The sequence below is a fragment of the Pteronotus mesoamericanus genome, unplaced genomic scaffold (genome assembly GCF_021234165.1).
Source record: "Pteronotus mesoamericanus isolate MK-2021 breed Mesoamerican mustached bat unplaced genomic scaffold, CSHL_Meso_final scaffold_167, whole genome shotgun sequence".
NCBI lineage: Eukaryota > Metazoa > Chordata > Mammalia > Chiroptera > Mormoopidae > Pteronotus > Pteronotus mesoamericanus.
Genome location: NW_026555308.1, coordinates 1638953 through 1655458, shown reverse-complemented (window position 1 = coordinate 1655458; position 16506 = coordinate 1638953). Strand labels below are relative to the sequence as shown.

General features: G+C 51.4%; 1 protein-coding gene and 1 non-coding gene across 4 annotated transcripts; one reads left to right on the top strand and one right to left on the bottom strand.

The window, feature by feature from the left end:
- Window positions 1–754: 754 nt before the first annotated feature.
- On the top strand, window positions 755–858 carry LOC129083985 (U6 spliceosomal RNA). Its single transcript, XR_008530549.1, has one exon. It is a non-coding gene; the product is annotated as a U6 spliceosomal RNA (small nuclear RNA).
- A 3511-nt stretch (window positions 859–4369) lies between these two features.
- On the bottom strand, window positions 4370–16468 carry AMDHD2 (amidohydrolase domain containing 2). 3 transcript variants are annotated; one of them, XM_054589443.1, is made up of 11 exons: window positions 16307–16468; window positions 16036–16172; window positions 15816–15955; window positions 8148–8202; window positions 7760–7972; window positions 7584–7672; window positions 7357–7501; window positions 7176–7283; window positions 6931–6999; window positions 5901–6002; window positions 4370–5522 (listed from the first exon to the last, which is right to left on the bottom strand). In XM_054589443.1, the coding sequence occupies exons 1-11, from the start codon at window positions 16387–16389 to the stop codon at window positions 5434–5436; spliced, it is 1230 nt and encodes a 409-aa protein (XP_054445418.1). In that variant the 5' UTR covers window positions 16390–16468; the 3' UTR covers window positions 4370–5433. The 3 variants fall into 3 exon arrangements, 2 of the variants coding, with proteins under 2 accessions (XP_054445418.1, XP_054445420.1); XM_054589445.1 differs by lacking the exon at window positions 5901–6002; XR_008530492.1 differs by lacking the exon at window positions 4370–5522 and having other exon boundaries at window positions 6931–7022.
- Between the last annotated feature and the right edge of the window lie 38 nt (window positions 16469–16506).

Here is a 16506-nt window from a genome sequence, read left to right as displayed (position 1 = left end):
TTTTGATTGACTGATTGATTGATTTTAGAGTGGAAAGAAGAGAGACAAACATCGATTTGTCATTCAACTCGTTCAGGCATTCACTGGTTGATTCCTGTATGTGCCCTGACCGCGGATCAAACCCCAAACCGTGGCACATCGGCATGCTGCTGCAGCATCTGAGCTACCTGGCCAGGGCACCACGTCGACACTTCGAATTATGGAGTTAAGAAGCTGACAGAGAGCCCTGGCTGGTGTGGCTCAGTGGGTTGAGCACTGGCCTGTGAACCAGAAGGTCTCTGGTGCAATTCCCAGTCAGGGCACATGTCTGAGCTGCAGAGAGATGAGGAAAGCTTCAGAGAAACAGCCATACCTGATAGGAAGCCAAAACAGTTTCCTAGGCATTTCAACTCATCACAGCAGTGAGAGATACTCGCTCATAATACAGACGCACTGATTCAACCAGTAAATATCATCATACTCCATCTTGGTAGAACCTAGAGACGGAGGGAAGGAGGAGTGAGTTGACTCCTCATCCCCTTTGCCTCAAAGACAATAGATAGTGACAACAAGTGATGAATCAAGACATAAGGTATCTCAATACAAGGATGATCTTTAGAAAGATGGACATAAATCACAGGAAGAACATTCAAACCAGTAGCAAGTGGAATATGAGTATGGAGACACGAGGCAGGGAATGACGTTTCTCATTACAAGCCTTTTTAGAACCATTTGGCCTCTGTAACATCGATGCGAAGGAAAATTAATAAAATGGGTGCTCGCTTTGGCAGCACATATACTAAAATTGGAACAATACAGAGATTAGAGTGGCACATTAGCAAGGATGCCATGCAAATTCATGAAGCGTTCCATATAAAAAGTTAGTAAAAGGGGTCCGTCTGCTTTGCGGAAACTCTTAGGCAGCTCTCACTCATGAAGGCAAAGCTGTGCGAGGATCTTCCCGAAAGCATGGCTTTAGTCAGAATGTCACACCAAAAAATAAGAACCAAAATAGTTATAAAGAGAACGATACATTGCGATACATTCATGCTGGAGAATTCTGTGTGGTTCCTGAAAAGAACAGGGCAAAGCTCTGAAGGCAAGGAAGCAAGTTGCAGAATATGAACCGGAGTCTTTTTTTGTGTGTTTTAATTAGAGCCTATCACACCATAGCATGGCCATGTTGTTCTTGAGTTTGTAGAGTACAGGAAGGGGAGAATTAACACAGTGAACACTAGAGCCTAGTGGAGCAGCAGGCAGAGCCCACCTGAGGGCTCACCTGTCAGGGAAGTAGGGATGGGAGCGTGCGTCCTGGTGGCCCTGAAAAAGGTAGCTGAGTGGAGAGGAGGAGTAGGACAGGGAGTGGCAGCTGAGAGGGGGAGGTAGGACAGTTCTCAGCTCTTGTGGGGCCTCAATGGCAACCAGCGTGCAAAGCCCAAGCCGGGCCAGTCCAATCGTCAGTCCTGGCGAGGGGCAGGGTGTCCCCTGCATGGGTTGGCTCTGGCTGCCCCTCCCAGGACAGCGGGCAGGAGGGGAGATGGACTCCCCTGCAGCAACAGTGTTCTTAGGCACCGTGGCTGGAGGGAGGGGAGGGACAGCCCCCAGCTCTTCTCTGTCCTAGCCCAGAGCTTCTTTCTCTCCGTGGCGGAAGAGCGACCTTGGGCCAAGAATGCAATGGCTTGGCCTGACATTGTGAGGTCAAGTTCCACCCAGGGAGGGGCAGGACAATCACCATAATCACCCCGGGACGGGGCTGAAAGTCTGCTTATGTCCTCGGCCCATTTGTGTGGCTTACTCACTGCAAACCAGGTTCTGCGCTTGCATTGGGCCTGTGCTATTTTGTTTCTCACTCATTTCTATAACTCTCGTGGCACAAGGGAGGAAACAGGAAGTTGTGCCATGTCACACAGCCAGTGTATTAGGTATGTAACATGTGGACTGAGTTACTCTGAAACTGAAAGACTTAAAACGACATTATCTAACCGTTTCTGAGGGTCAGGAATGTGGAATCGGTGGGGTGCGGGTGAGAGGAAATGTAATTGTCCATGTTGGGATATGGTTATGTTAGGGAATATCCATTTAAGAGAACACTGGCTACCCTGTTAAAATAGACTCATGTATTCCCACCACGTAATGCCCGCACTTCATGTTGTTCAACTAAAAAATATAGTTGACCTCCCCCCCCAAAAAAATTAATCCCAAATGGCCCTGCAGGGGCCCCTTCCATTTTGATTCTGCAGAACCCACCCTCATGAAGGAGTTTCTTCTAAGGTGAGTCCTGGCGTGCTGTACCCCATCTTGGATTTGAGGTTCCACTCTGATCTAGTGCCTCCTGGCGCCCCAACTGAAGGGTGCGGCACAGCTGGTCAGACTGTATTTTTTGGGGGAAAAACACCACCAAGTGTTAGACCACTGGAGTGAGACTGATCCTCAGTTCAGCAACCTTGGTACTTGTGTTCTGGCTAAGAAAGAATTCAAAGACTAGACTCATACTCTAAGGGAAAGTTTATTTAGAAAGTCATAGAGGTAGAAGTGAGACATAGAAGAAATGGTCTCAGGAAAGAAGTTACAGAGACAAATAAGGGCCCTTGGAGCTTAGAAGAGGCAGGGAAAACACACTTAGGGAAAGGGGTAGGAAAAGGTTTGGGGGTGCTCCATAGAACTGCTACAGGTACTCAGTACTGAAGGCTTTTGTATGCAGGTCTTGGGTGGATCTCAGAACATTAACAAACTTTCCAATTGTATCTCCTCAGGGTCATGATTGTCATGATCACTGATTGGTCAGCACCAAGGCAGAGGGTCACTAGTCATTGTAGCACGCCCTGATGCTCTCCTTGGCCTTGCTGCTTCTCTGGGTCTGGAGCTGAAACCCAACTGAGGCCTGGATACCATCTCCAGGGGTTAATGTTCACGGGAGTGGTAATGCAAAGACTTGCAATTCTGCCCTGTTGCTAAGCACCGGGGGCTCTCAGCCCTGGTGACCCTCTGCACCTGGCCTAACTTTCCTACTCTGCTCATACCTAACTGTCTACTACAGATTCATTTTAAGAGCTGCATTGCTCTGACCCAGCCCCTATTCCAGGGTGACTGCTACTGTCCACCCCTGACTCCCAAACTGCCTTCTCTGGTCCACACCTGAAACCTCTCCGTAAATCAGCCTCCAGCCCTTACTGCATCTTACCCTGTGGTGTCCCTGTCATCCTCATGTGGAGCTCCAGGCTTCAAGGGACCCCTCCAGCATCAAGGCTGCATGCAGTTGGCACATTCAACGTGTATAAAGTAAAAGCCACTGGCCTCCGAACTTGTCAGTCAGGAGGTTCTGGCTATGACCAACACTGGGCCCCAAGTCTTCCCATTCACACACATTACACAAGCCAGGGAGATGCTGGGGACGCACCAGGTCACCTTGCCAGGGATCCCACCCCAGCCTCTCCTCAGTGAGTCACCTTGACTCACCAGTGAGTCAGGGACAAACTTAGCATCATCTCCTCTGCCCTCCTCAGTCCACACCCACACTAGGGAAAGCTTGTCCTTCCATTTCACTTCTCTCTGGTCCCACTGCCACGCCACAGCCAGCCCCTCGGTGCATCCTTGCCACCCCCAGCACCTCACCCCCCAGCACCCTGAAGGCATACTTAAAATGGCATCCTCACACTCAGTAACAAAGTGGAGAGGCCGGTGCCAGGGCTGGAGGAGGGGGAATCTGGGTTAGTGTTTAATGTGTGCAATTTACGTCTGGAGTGATGAAAGCGTTCTGGAGATGGTGGTGATGATTGCACAAGTGTGAATGTACTTTAACAGCAACCGTCTGTACACTTAAAAATGGTAGAGATGGTCATTGTCATGTATATTTTACCATAATTTAAAAAGCAATAAAAAAGAACCCTCCAGCCACTGCCCCCACACTTCAAATAAAATCTGAACCACCACTGCAACTGCAGGGCTGAGCTCCGGTCCCCTATCCCTGGACCGCTCTCCAGCCCCCGTGGCCATTAATTCTGTTCCTCCAACACACTAAGCCTGTGTGTCACTGGCTTTTGTAGAGCAGTTCCCTTTGCCTGAAGTGCTCTTTCTTCCCAGCCAGAGCTGTCCTGTCACCTCTAGTGTCACGTGGCTGGCCACCATCTCAACCAGTCCCTCCGTGATTCTCCACCCAGACAGGCCTTGGTGACAGGTCTACGGGAGACTCCCAGGGTTGTCAGGACAAATGCTGGCCCTGATGCTCACCAGCTCTGGGACTCATTGCCCTAGATGACCAACAGGGCATCCCTTTGGATTTCTGGCGAGCAAATGAATAACCTTAGGTCACTAGGACAGGACCGAGTACCAGAAAGCTAACAACCGCTGCTCACCTTTTAACAGCAGCTGAGCTCATATGCCGTCTCCTGGGGACCTCTGCCACGACTGAGGAGACTCAGAGGTGGGGTCCAGTTGCAGGGCACAGGACACTAGTGAACATGAACTGCTCACCAGCACCAGACAGGATCACCCACAGCTGTGCAAACACCAGAGTGCAAGATGGGTCATCACACCCTCCTAGGAGTGGGATCAAGGGATGGGATTGTTCAGAAAGGACATCAAAACAATTGGAGCCTGAATTATCCAGAGGGTTCATGAAGGTGGAATGGAGGCTGGGCAGTGGCCACAATCAGCTCAGGGGCCCTTCAACCACTGCCTCCTGTAATCAGCTCAACAACCTGGGGTCCTGAGGCGAGTGTGGATTCATTTGAAGGTAGGGGAGAAGTTGCTGGGCGAAGTGCCCAGGCCCTGCACAACTCTGGTGCAAAGAGCAGGACCACAGGACACCCACATATACCTGGCCTCCCAAACCTCTGCGGTGCCCACCTGAGGCCCTTCCCTGCTCATCTCTTAATCTGTCTCCACGATCAATGCCCTTCTGTTTAAAATTCTAAGATGTATCTTTTATCTCAACCCACACAATAGGCAAACTTCTGCAGTTGCCTATATTCACTGTCCCCAAGCCCTTTCCTGCCACTTTTAGCTTTCCAACCTATAGCCTGTTGCTTCCCCTCTCCTGCCTTCACTTACTTCCAAAATGACATTATCTGGATCCAAGTCTGCAGGCCTCAGACACATCCTTCCAACAGAAAGGGGCCCTGTCATCACTTTCATGGACCCAACAAAGCCTCCTCACAAAGCCAAGCTGAGCTGGAGTCCGGCCACTGCCAACCCTAAGCCACAACCCCCACATGGCCCGCCCGAGGAGGACCATCAGGGTGACAGCGGAAACAGCAAGGAGCCTATTTTGAAGCAAAACTCAGAGACCAGGCAAGTCCTGTGGGCTACATGGTTTATCCAAGCCAGCTGCCTCCAGGGCCACAGCCATTCACTTGGGGCAGGTTCCCACTCACTCCCGGGAGACCAGCTCCTAGACAGCCCAGGACTGACAGCGTCCAGATGGGGATGGGGGTCCTTTCCAGCCGTAGTCCTTGGTTACTGCCTGGCCTCCTCTGCCTGCCACACCAACTCGCCTGAGATGTACGTGGCCAGGACGTGGAGGGAGTCGTCGAGCATCACGAAGTCTGGGTCAGAGATGGGCTGTCAGAAGGAGGCAGGGGTGTGACTGCCCCCACTACCCCCAGCCAAGGCTGATGGAGAAACCAAGGCTGGGACACGACTTGTATAGGATGCCCTGACCCAGCACAGACTAACCGAGGCCCTGGAACCAGCAGCAGGGGGACAAAGGATTAAGGTCCCAACAGTTTCTTGCCTGACCTTGTCTCAGATGCCAGAAAGCCTGGCCTGATGGGAAAGGGGGGCCAGACCAAGGCTGGTGGTGGGGTAAGGCTGCCTGGACATAGGGAGGATCCCACCCTTCTGCCCTCCCTGTCTCTGTCCCAGGCCTCCCAAGAATTCCTAAGTCTTCAGGCTGCCCAGGCTGCTCCACATAAGGCCCTGACCTGCATCGGCCCCCAAGTCCAGAGTTCCCTTGCGCTTCTCCAGTCCTAGCAGCTGAGCAGGGTGCAGTGACGCAGCCTCCAGAGCGGACTCCACGCTGCAGCCTGCTCAGGAGACACAGCTGGGTGACCATCCTCGATTTCCAGCTGGCTCTGTAGGTGCCCCCTTCCCCCACCCGGACAGCCCCCGGAGCTCCAAGTCCTGCGGATAGGGTCGGGGGAGTACATCCCAGGCCTCTGCAGCAGGTTCACACTGTTCCCAGCCACTCACTGTTCCCAGCCCTGCAGGGACCATCTGGACCCAAATGCTCATGGGCCCCTCCCTCCTCCTCCCGAGTCCCAGAGAGCGCACCCCACAAGAAAGCAGTACCCTGGGCATCCACGAGGCCACTTGAGACTAGATGCTCTGCCTCTACCCCACCAAGAGGTAAAGTAATCAAACCCAATTCTCTCCATTCCCTGTATCACCCCCCAAGGCTAGGCCTCCCAGTCTGCCCCTTGCTGCTCTAAACAGCACCTTAGACCTTGGTGACCCTTAGCCCCTGGCATAACACCCTACCCTGGTGCTGCCAAGAATCCCAACCACAGCCTCTGCCAGATACCCCTGCCCACCTTCCCGAGAATATACAATCCCCCCGAAGAAGCCCCCACAGAGCTTAATCCTGGAGTCTGAATTGCTGCTCTGGTCCCCTTTACTTCCCCACAGCTCTGCACCTGTCAATTCCTGCAATCCCACAGGTCCCAGGCCAAGACCCTTATCTTGGATGCCATGGCTTGGGTGCCTATCACCCTGGGTTCCAGCCATTTGCTTGCTTGTCCTCCTCTCCCCCTGCTGTAAACTCCCTACAGATGGGACCTTGGCCACGTTACCATTGCTCATTCCCAAAGAACCACTAGACATGACAGACAAGGGATGTAGACACAGGACCTTGGCGGTCACCCCATTCCCTCCAGCCTCCCTCAGATGCAGCCTCCACTCCCCCTACACATGTGCGTGCATGTGCACACCGCCCCCCGAACCAGCTTTGCTGACCTGTGGCCTGCAGGAAATGCCGAACACAGACGTCCATCGGGGCTATGCTGCCGCTCAGTGTCTTGGTGCCTTGAGAGCAGAGAGGATCGGCTCTGGGGGCAGGGGTGGGGGGGAGTGGGGCATGGGGGCCACCAGGTACACTGGGTGGGATGTGGGTTAGCAGGGCACACCTAGGCTCTTGCATCCCACCAGACGCTGAGGGGCTCTACTAATGTGAGCAGCCAGTGGGCACAAGGGTCACTCACCTGCCACATAGGCTGTCAGCCCATCCACCTCCACCTCCTGCTGCCCTAGTGTGTGACGGCCATTGCCCAAGCCCAGGGCAGGGACAGCGTCAGTGACCAGCACCAGCCCTAGGGATGAAGAGGCCTCAGGACCTGTCTCACCTGGTATTCCTACTTGCCACCACCCTGCCCGGCTTCTCACCCTGGGGATGGGCCCGGTGGGCAATGCGCAGGGCAGCAGGGTTGGTGTGCATGCCATCAGCGATCATCCCATAGAAGATGTGGCGTCCTGGGGGCAGCCGGTCACTGGTCAGGAGCCCCACGATACCTGGGTCACGGTGGTGGAACTGGGCAGGGCCAGGAGAGAGAATGCTGAGCCACAGCAGGAGCCTCTGATTCCACCCACCCGGAAGCTGTGGCAGCACTCACAGGCAGCATGGCATTGAAGAGATGGGTAATGAAGGTGGCCCCACTCTGCACGGCTTCCTCCGCAACCCTCAGGTCAGCCACCGAGTGCCCTGAACAGGGACCTAGAATCAGACTCTGCAACCAGCCCAGGTCCCCCAGGTGGACCTGCCCCCTCCAGTGGGGACACAACCCCTCACCTAGGGAGACACAGATGCCACGGGCTGTCAGTGCCTGGATCACCTCATGGCTGCGGCCCAGCTCAGGAGCCAGCGTCACAATGCGAACGTTGTCCAGGGACCCGTAGGTGGCCAGAACATCATGGAAGGCGTTGGCCTCAAAAGAGCGCAGATGGGCCTCAGGGTGTGCACCCCGCTTCTCCCGGCTGATAAACGGGCCCTCCAGATGCACCCCTGAGAGGAGGGGAGCAGATGGCTCCAGCAGGCCTCCCACCCTGTAGCCCCTGCTTCGGCCCCTCTCGCCTACCCACCCTACCACCCCAAGTGGGCACCTGGAGGTGTACAGGCTGACAATAGGTCCCCAAGGAACATTCCAGGGTAGAGTCAAGGAGAGAGATCAGCCACTCACCGAGGACCCCTGCCCCATGGGGACCACCACTCTTCACAGGGATCTGAGGAAGGACCTGGGGGGAACCAGCTGTTAAAGCCCTGCCTCCCATGGCCCAGCACCCAGAGGTTACAGCCCAGCCAAAGTCGGAGTTTGGAGCCCAGCCCAGTGCCCGCTGGCCTTCCATCAGGTATTAGAAGATGGTCAAAGGCTCCCAACAATGCTCAGGGAAAGCACGACGCTCAGAACAAGAAGGACACAAGGTCAGGAGCACCAAGAATTGACAGGTCCTGGGATGTAAGACCAGCCTGCCTGTGAGGATGAGGAGAGTCCCCAGGCAGTGGTCAGGTGCATGGACACTGAGAGCAACTCCGCCTGCCCTGGCACTCAAAGTGACCCCAGTCCTAGCTGGAACACAGTCAAGTGCAGGCCCCAAGGGCCTGGATCCAGACAGGGTGAAGGGCCTGGCCTCCCTGATGGCCAGAGTACATGCAATCCAGGCAGAGGGGGGAAAGGAGGGGCTCAGGCGTCAATGGTGCAGCCATGCTGTGCCTGGAACTGGAGAGTCGGGAGGATCAACTGTGTAACAGGTATTCACACAGCATAGTATCTTGGAGGAGGACAGGCAGGCAGGCATCCCAGCAGGGAGCCCATAGGATAGTGCAGAGTCCCTGGGGTGAGCATGGGACAGAAGTACAGAAAAGTAAAGAGGCTTAATTAGACCCAGTATGACAGAGAAGATGGGAAGGGCCGGCCGACTTGCGAGTCCAGCAAGTAGATGCTGGGCAGATGTGGTCAGCACAGCAGGGACAGGCAGGGAACGAGGCCTCGCAGCCCCCATGGGCTCAGGCCTTGGCAGCACCTGGTGCCTTGAGAAGTTGGGGGACCAACAGCAGACGCCTCGTTGAAGAGCAGCTGAATCCCTGAGTGTGCCCTGTCCAGTGCCTGGAGAAGTGAACCCGGCAGGCAGGTAGAAGCAGAAAATGGGGCAATTAAACAAAGTTTGCATTTTTAATGCTCCTGCAATGTCACCAGTCAGGACTGTTCCCCCTGAAAACAAGAAAACTCTTCTCTGGGGATCCGATCAGCCCAAGAGAAGGACTCGGGGATCTCAACCTAAGGTGCCCTCCGGAACCTCCCCAGGCTGGGTGCTTCTGGTGGCTGGCTGAGACCTGTTCTCACTCAGAGCTGATGACCAAGGCCTACCAGCTTGGGAAAGGCTCTGAAAGAACACAGAGAAAGCACAACAAATGACAGGATATAACTGAAGGGGGAGGAGAAATCCAAGGCAAAGTGGGCTTGTGAGAAGAGATTTCAGGCCCCTGAAACAATGGGATGTTAGAAAAAAGGAACATTCCTGGGGAAAAGCAAGCACTTCCACATTCAAGTGCCCCCAAAATAAGCGGAACCACTGTGAAACAGAGGCAGAGGTGCCATGCCACAGGAGCTGCCTTGCACATCTTATGTCTCACTCCTTCGAAATGTTAAACTAGGGCAAGATAACCTTTGAACGAGGCTTGAAAAGACTCTGTGTTCCAAAGACCTGTTTGCAAAGATAACAAGAAAGTCATTATGACTGTTGAACTGAAAGTTAAAATCAATTATAATTAATATCACTGTATTATCCACACCAATAAAAATGCCTCCTTTCTACTGATGTACTTGTTCCCCTTTTCCTTATCATAAATATTCATTGCCCTTGTCTCCAAATCAAAACATTTGGACTTCCTCCTAAATCAATGCTTCCCAAATACTATTTTTTTAAATCTCAAATCCTTGTTTGCCTCTCACCTTAAAATTTATCGCCTTTTTATTTTCAGATTAACAAAAAAGTGCACTGAAGTAAAAAAACAAAACAAAACAGGAGAGAAATGGAAGATAAGAAAAAGCTAAGACAATGTCCAGAAAACAGAGTCAAAAATCAAAGAGGAAAAAAAGAAACTGTCCAGGAGGCCCAATAGGAGGATAACTCCCAGAAGGAAAGGACAGAGAAATGAGGGAGAAAAATCATCAAAGAAATAATTCAAGAAAAACAAAGACACAAAACCCCGAACTTTCAGACTGAAACTACTTGTGGAGGACGGGGGCGCTGGAAGGGCCTGCCAAAGGCTAGCACAGTAGATGAACTCCCCCCAGTCCCCAGGGTATCAACCTGAGACTTCAGACTTCCTGGCAAAGGGATGATCCTACAAGCTTGCAGAGGAAAGAAACAGGCCACACACAAAGGATTAGGGGTCAGATGGCTTCCAACTTCTCATCAGCAACTCCAGAAGTTAAAAAAACAGTATAGCAATGCCTTTAAAATTCCAGAGAAGGACTTCCAGTCAAGATGGCAGGGTAGGCAGACATGGTTCGCCTCTTCCACAACCACAACAAAATTACAACTAAAGTATAGAACAACCATTGCTCAGAACTGACAGAAATCGAGTTGAATGGAAGGCTGACAACTATGGAATTAAAGAAACCATACCCATCCAGACTGGTATGAAGGGTGCAGACAGAGGGGCGCAGACACGGAACGGCCCACATCCACGGGTGGTGGATAAAAATTTGGGAGGGATATCTCAGGAGTGAGGAGTCCCAGACCCACACCAGGACCCCACCCCAGGGTTCCAGTGCCAGGAAGGTAAGTCCCCAAAACTACTGGCTGCAAAAACCAGTGGGGATTGAATCTGTGAAAAAAACTTTTGGAGCCCCAAGCAGTTCCTCTTAAAGAACCCGCACACAGCCTCAACCTACTCAGACCCACTCTCTCTGGGCTCTGGCGACAGGGTGGTGGCTTCAGAGGCACCAGTGGCGTGCAGGGAGAGGCTGAGGTGTTTGGCATCAAGGCAAGCAGAGACCACTGTCCTTTTCTGAGTTCTCCTCACCCCACAGAGCTGACATACTGGTGCCATAACTAAGATTCCATCAACCTGGCTAACACTGTTTGACCTGCTTTGGAGATCCCCAGAAACTCCACCCCACCCAACTTATGGGCCCACCCAAGCCGCTTTTCCATATGAATGCTCTTGGATCATTTTTCATAACTTCCCAAATCCTCTCTAACAAGTAGCAGCTGGCCTCAGTGAGCTTCAGGCCTAGATTGACAGCTAGGGCTTCACCTGGAAATCTCTAAGCCCAGCACAAGTAGCAACCATCTCATACTGCTTTATCAGGCAGGGTGGCCCAGGGTAAAACACAGATAGGGGCTGATCTTTGTCTGTACCACTGAGGAAACTCCAGGGGCCAGCCCACCCATTGGACAGCTAGAGACCACAGTGCAATACCACCTGCACAGCTGATCCTCAACTGAGGGCAGAGATTGGTGGTCAGTGGTCCCAGCCAGTCCTTGCAGCTGACTGGCCTGGGTAAATCCCTCCCATTGATCTGCCAACAGCAACCAAGGATCAACTACAAGACAAGGGTGTACTCAGCCCACACGGAGAGCACAGCTCGAGTACCCAGCTTGGCTGTGCCACTAGACCCTACAGGACACCTACTACATTAGGCCACATCACCAAGACATGGAGTCAAAGCAGCTCTACCTAATACATAGAAACAAAGACAGGGGACCTGCCAAAATGAGGAGACAAAGAAACATGACCCAAATGAAAGAACAGATCAAAACTCCAGAAAAAAAGCTGAACAAAATGGAGATAAGGAATCTGTCAGATGCAGAGTTCAAAAACACTGGTTATAAGGATGCTCAAGGAACTGAGTAAGGACCTCAGCAGCATAAAAAAGATCCAGTCAGAAATGAAGGATACACTAATTGAAATAAAGGACAATTTACAGGGAAAACAACAGTAGAGTGGATGAAGCTGAAAATCACACCAATGATTTGGAACATAAGGAAGCAAAAAACAGCAAATCAGAACAATAAAAAAAAGAATAAAAAATAAAGAGAATAATATAAACAGCCTGTGGGACAACTTTAAGCGATCCAACATTTACTTCATAGTTTGATTGAAGTATGGGGTGCCAGAAGAGCAGGAGCAAGACACTGGAAATATATTTGAAAAAATAATGAAAGAAAACTTAGCCCTAATTTGGTGGAAAAAATACACATGCAAATCCTGGAAGCAGAGAGAGTCCCAAACAAGATGGCCGGAAAGAGGCCCACTCCAAGGCACATCATAATTAAAATGACAAAGGTTAAAGATAAGGGGGTGGGAGAGTGTGTGTAGGAGAATGGGTGAGAGGTGAAGGGATTAAGAAGTGCAAGTAAGTAGTTACAGAATAGCCACAGGATGTAAAGTACAGTATAGGGGAGGAAGTAGCCAAAGAACTTACACACCTGTGCTGTGTAAGGATGGAGGGACTGCCTGAGGGAGTGGGGTATGCTGGGTGGAGGGGGACAAAGGAGGAAAAATACAGGACAACTGTAATAGCATAATCACTAAAACGTAATTAAAAATAAATAAAATTCTAGAGGAAAATGGCTCCTCACTTAGAATTCTAACATAGCCAAAATATCAATCAACAGAATAAAGGCATTTTGGACCTTTGAGACCTCAAAAGCTTTGTATCTCATGGCCCCCTTTTCTCCAAAAGTCACTGGAGTATATATATTGTCCTCCGAACAAAGGTGTAAACCAGCAAAGAGGAAGACACAGGATACTGCACAGAAAGATCCGGCAGAAAGAGGCCAAGGGAATCCCCACCAGGTGAGGGGAAGGGGACTCCCAGGACAGTTCGTCCCAGGAAGGCCGGAAGCCAGTGCTGGAAGAGTAGGTCCCAAAGGCCTCCCCAGGAAGACAAAACAAATGGAATCTTGGTCTGTCTAAATATCCTGAGGAGGAGGAAGAGAAAACTGGCAGAAAACCTGGAACTGAGTTAGTAGATTAAAAAAAAAACCCGAACTCTATGTAAACAGAGTATTAACTCCAAGGAAAACAGAGCTGACAGGTAAGAAAAGGTAAACGAGCTACAAATTCCCTTTACACAACTAAGCTAAGCAAGACTACAATAAACTGTTTGGGGAGGATGGGGTGCTGGAAGAGCTTAAGAGAGGGCTCAAGGGGCCAGGGAGAGCCAATCTTTATCTTTCCTGGTGGGAAGTAAATGTATACTGCCCTACACTGAAAGGTCAAGCAGGAGCACTAACAGTTTTTTTTAGATGTAAGGGCAAATTGCAAAGGGTCAGTTGGAACTGAAAGTGACTGCCTCTCCGTGGGAACAAAGGGCTGCTATTTTTCCTAAAAAGTCATGTAACATACATAAATTCACTAAAGATTATGGAAAAGACAATGAATGCGTTTTATAAGGGAAAGAGAGAGAGCAGAGAGAACAGAATATAAAGGACTGCCTGGAGGTGAAGGGAATGAGGCGCCTACAAGGGAGGAAAGCAGAGGGAAAGGTCAACTGTAAAGGGCATGTAGGGCCAGAGGCCATGGTCTGGCTGCCACCTTGAGGTGCCTGATCTTGCCTCTGCAGAAATGGATCTGAAACAGAGCACAATGCAAGTAAATCTTCCTCTTGAAATGGTAACAAAAGGCACAAAAGTAGAAGGAGACCACAGAAAAAGAGCAGGTGGTCTCAATGGACCAGAACACGACAGCAAAGAACCTGGGTAACTCTGACAAAGTGGTGATTCAGTTCTGCCCAGTGTGAATGGGCCTTGGAGGAAGGTGGGATGGATGGGAGAAGGGGTGTGGGAGATACCCAAGTGAGCAGTCCTGTAGTTTCTAAGGTGATATCTGAATTATATTTTTCATATTCAAAGCCCTCCACAATTTCCACCAGTTTACTGCTGGAAACCAGTTTACTCTCTGCTTCCAAGGTCTTTATTCTTTAAAGGTTTAAGAAGGCTGATGAGTGCTGGGGAGAAAATGCAAGATAAAAATCCTACTGTGCAGAAACTCCTTCTACTAAGGAAAAAGACCCGAGTCTGTATCATGATGGGCAAATGTGCTTGTAAAGGTAGATGAGGAAGCAGTGTGAACCAGCTGGTGCAGCAGAGGCCTTCCAGGAAGAGACCTGGGGGGCAGGAGAGCAAATGCCTCAAGTAATTGGAATGTGCCTAGTGAAAGAGCAATGGCTTTGCAAGTGAGGAAGGAATGTCTGGGAGGATGGTGCTTATCCCGCAGAGAAGTGTAAGGGACGTGCTGAGCCCTGTATCTTGGCAAGGCCACGCTTCGGGAGATTAGGTAACTGTTACTAAGCCTCACTGGTGGGGACTGGGAAAGGGGAGGACAAAGGACGAAGAATAAATGAGCAAGAGGGTGGGCATTTTCCAGGATTCCATGTAGGGTAAATCATGGAATGATGACCAGGACAGAAAATACAGAACCAGGGGCCAGTTTGCAGCAAGAAGATGAGTTTGGTTTCTAGCATTTGACCCTGTGCTGGAAGAAATTTCCAGAAAGATGTCCACAGCTGACGTTTGCCAAGTGCTTAATGGGTACCAAGCACAGTGCTGAGCGCCCAACAACTCTAAAAGATGAATACCATTATTCTTCTCACTTCAGGTATGAGGAAACAGAGACTCAGAAGGAGTAAGGCATACCCCAAGCCTCCCAGCTGACAGATGATAAAGTCAGGAGCCCACACCCACCTCCCACAGCTCCCACCTCTGACTGTTCACACACCCGGGAGGGAACCCCACAGAGGGCAATGCAATCAGTGATCCTGGAATGGATCTTGTACTAGAAGGAAAAAAACCCAACAAAACCCTACTTCAAAACTGGAACAAATATGGTAGTTTATCTTAAACTCCATATCCCTACTGCCCTCACACAACATAATACCCATGCTTTTAAGAAACAGTTAAATGTTAAGGATGAGACATGAAACATACAATCTACTTTCAAACACCTCATGAAAAAAGAACATGCACACACGCACAGATGATGAGACAAAGAAAATGTGGCAAAGAGCAAAGTGGAGACCCTGCATAAAAAGTCAAACTTCTTAGCCCTGGCAGGTGTGACTCAGAGGACGGAGCACAAGCCCGAAAACCAAAAGGTCCCTGGTTTGATGTCCGGTCAAGACACATGTCAGAGTTGTGGGCCAGGTCCCCGGCTGGGGGCATGTTGAGAGGCGACCAATTGATGTTTCTCTTGCACATCAGTGTTTATTTCTCTCTCCCTTCCCTTCTCTCCAAAAAAAATTAAATTAAATTAAAAAAAGAAATCCGTTTTTTAAAAAAGAGGTAAAATTTCTTCAAGAAAAAAGGACCCCAGGCCCCTGAATGTCTGAAAAGGTCAAAAAGGGGAGAGTGTGGGGTGTAGGCAAGAGCAGCAGAGGAAGTCTGGGTTACAATGGAGCTTCCCTCTGGAAGGCTGTTTACTACACACCACAGGCGCATTATGGGGAGAAAAGCCTGAAAAGCGCCTAAGGCTATCGGGGAGTCCCCAGCGGCCCCAGGTGGCATTTTCTGGAGCCCGGAGGTGGCCAGACTGCAGGATAGGAGAGGCAGGTGAAGGTGCTGAGGCAGCAAATGTGGAGGCCTAAGAGGACAGCCAGACAGGAACTGAGGGAAGAGGTGTTGGGGGAAAGGGTAGGGATCTAGGGAGGCAGGCAGAGCGACACCTGAATTTCAGAAAGACCAGGCGGCAAGACCCCAGGACCAGGTGGAGAGAGACCAGCAGGCTAAGATCAGATCCAAGTGCCAGGGGACATTTGGGGGGAGAAGAGATCTTTAAGTTAAGGACTTAGCTACTTCTGGGGCCCCCTTTACCTTAGAGGCCAGTAGCCTGACCTTACCTTGTGATAAACCTCAGGAGGCGAGGTGACTAAAGTGGGACAGAAGGAGGTGACTCCATGCGACAGGATCCTCTGGGCCACTAGGGCTACTCCCGAACCCACGTCCTCTGTGGCCTGAGAGAAGTCAATGCCAAATCCACCTATGGCCACAGAAAAGAGGAGGTAGCACAGTGCTCAGAGGTCCTCCCCTGGGTCTCCACCACCGGGCCCTGGACCCCACCGTTGATCTGCACGTCGATGAAGCCTGGTGCCAGAATGCAGCCCCCGCAGTCTCGCTGCTGGTCGGCCACGAGCCGCTCCTCAAAGAACAGCTTCTCTGGGTCCAGAATGCGGCCCTCCCGCACCCACAGATCCTCCCTGTGGACAGAGAAGAGCCGGGTTCGGATCAGCGGCCCAGCATCCCTCCCCCGAAATGAACATTGCTGGGCCTTGAGCCCCCCGGCCCCACTCCAGCAGCGCCGGGACCCGCACCCGCCGGGACCACACACCACCTGAGCAGCCTCCGGCCCCGCAGGATACGGCAGTTGGTGAACTGGAGCACCGGGCCCCTGGCAGTGTCCTTCCCGTCGCGCATCTTGAACTGCGGGCACAGAGCTGACCAGAGCTGAAGGGGCCCAAAAGCCTGCAGGCGACTGCTGCAGCCAGCCCGCAGCGCCGCCTCGCTCACATGACTGTCAGCTGACTAAGGCGC

What these genes read in the sequence shown, in the direction of transcription:
- AMDHD2 (XM_054589443.1), bottom strand. Translation starts at nt 16,389, where the DNA reads ATGCGCGACGGGAAGGACACTGCCAGGGGCCCGGTGCTCCAGTTCACC. An exon ending in CATCGACGTGCAGATCAACG is followed by an intron (nt 15,956 to 16,035) that starts GTGGGGTCCAGG and finishes CTGTGGCCATAG; the next exon opens with GTGGATTTGGCATTGACTTC. An exon ending in TCTTCAATGCCATGCTGCCT is followed by an intron (nt 7,502 to 7,583) that starts GTGAGTGCTGCC and finishes GGCCCTGCCCAG; the next exon opens with TTCCACCACCGTGACCCAGG.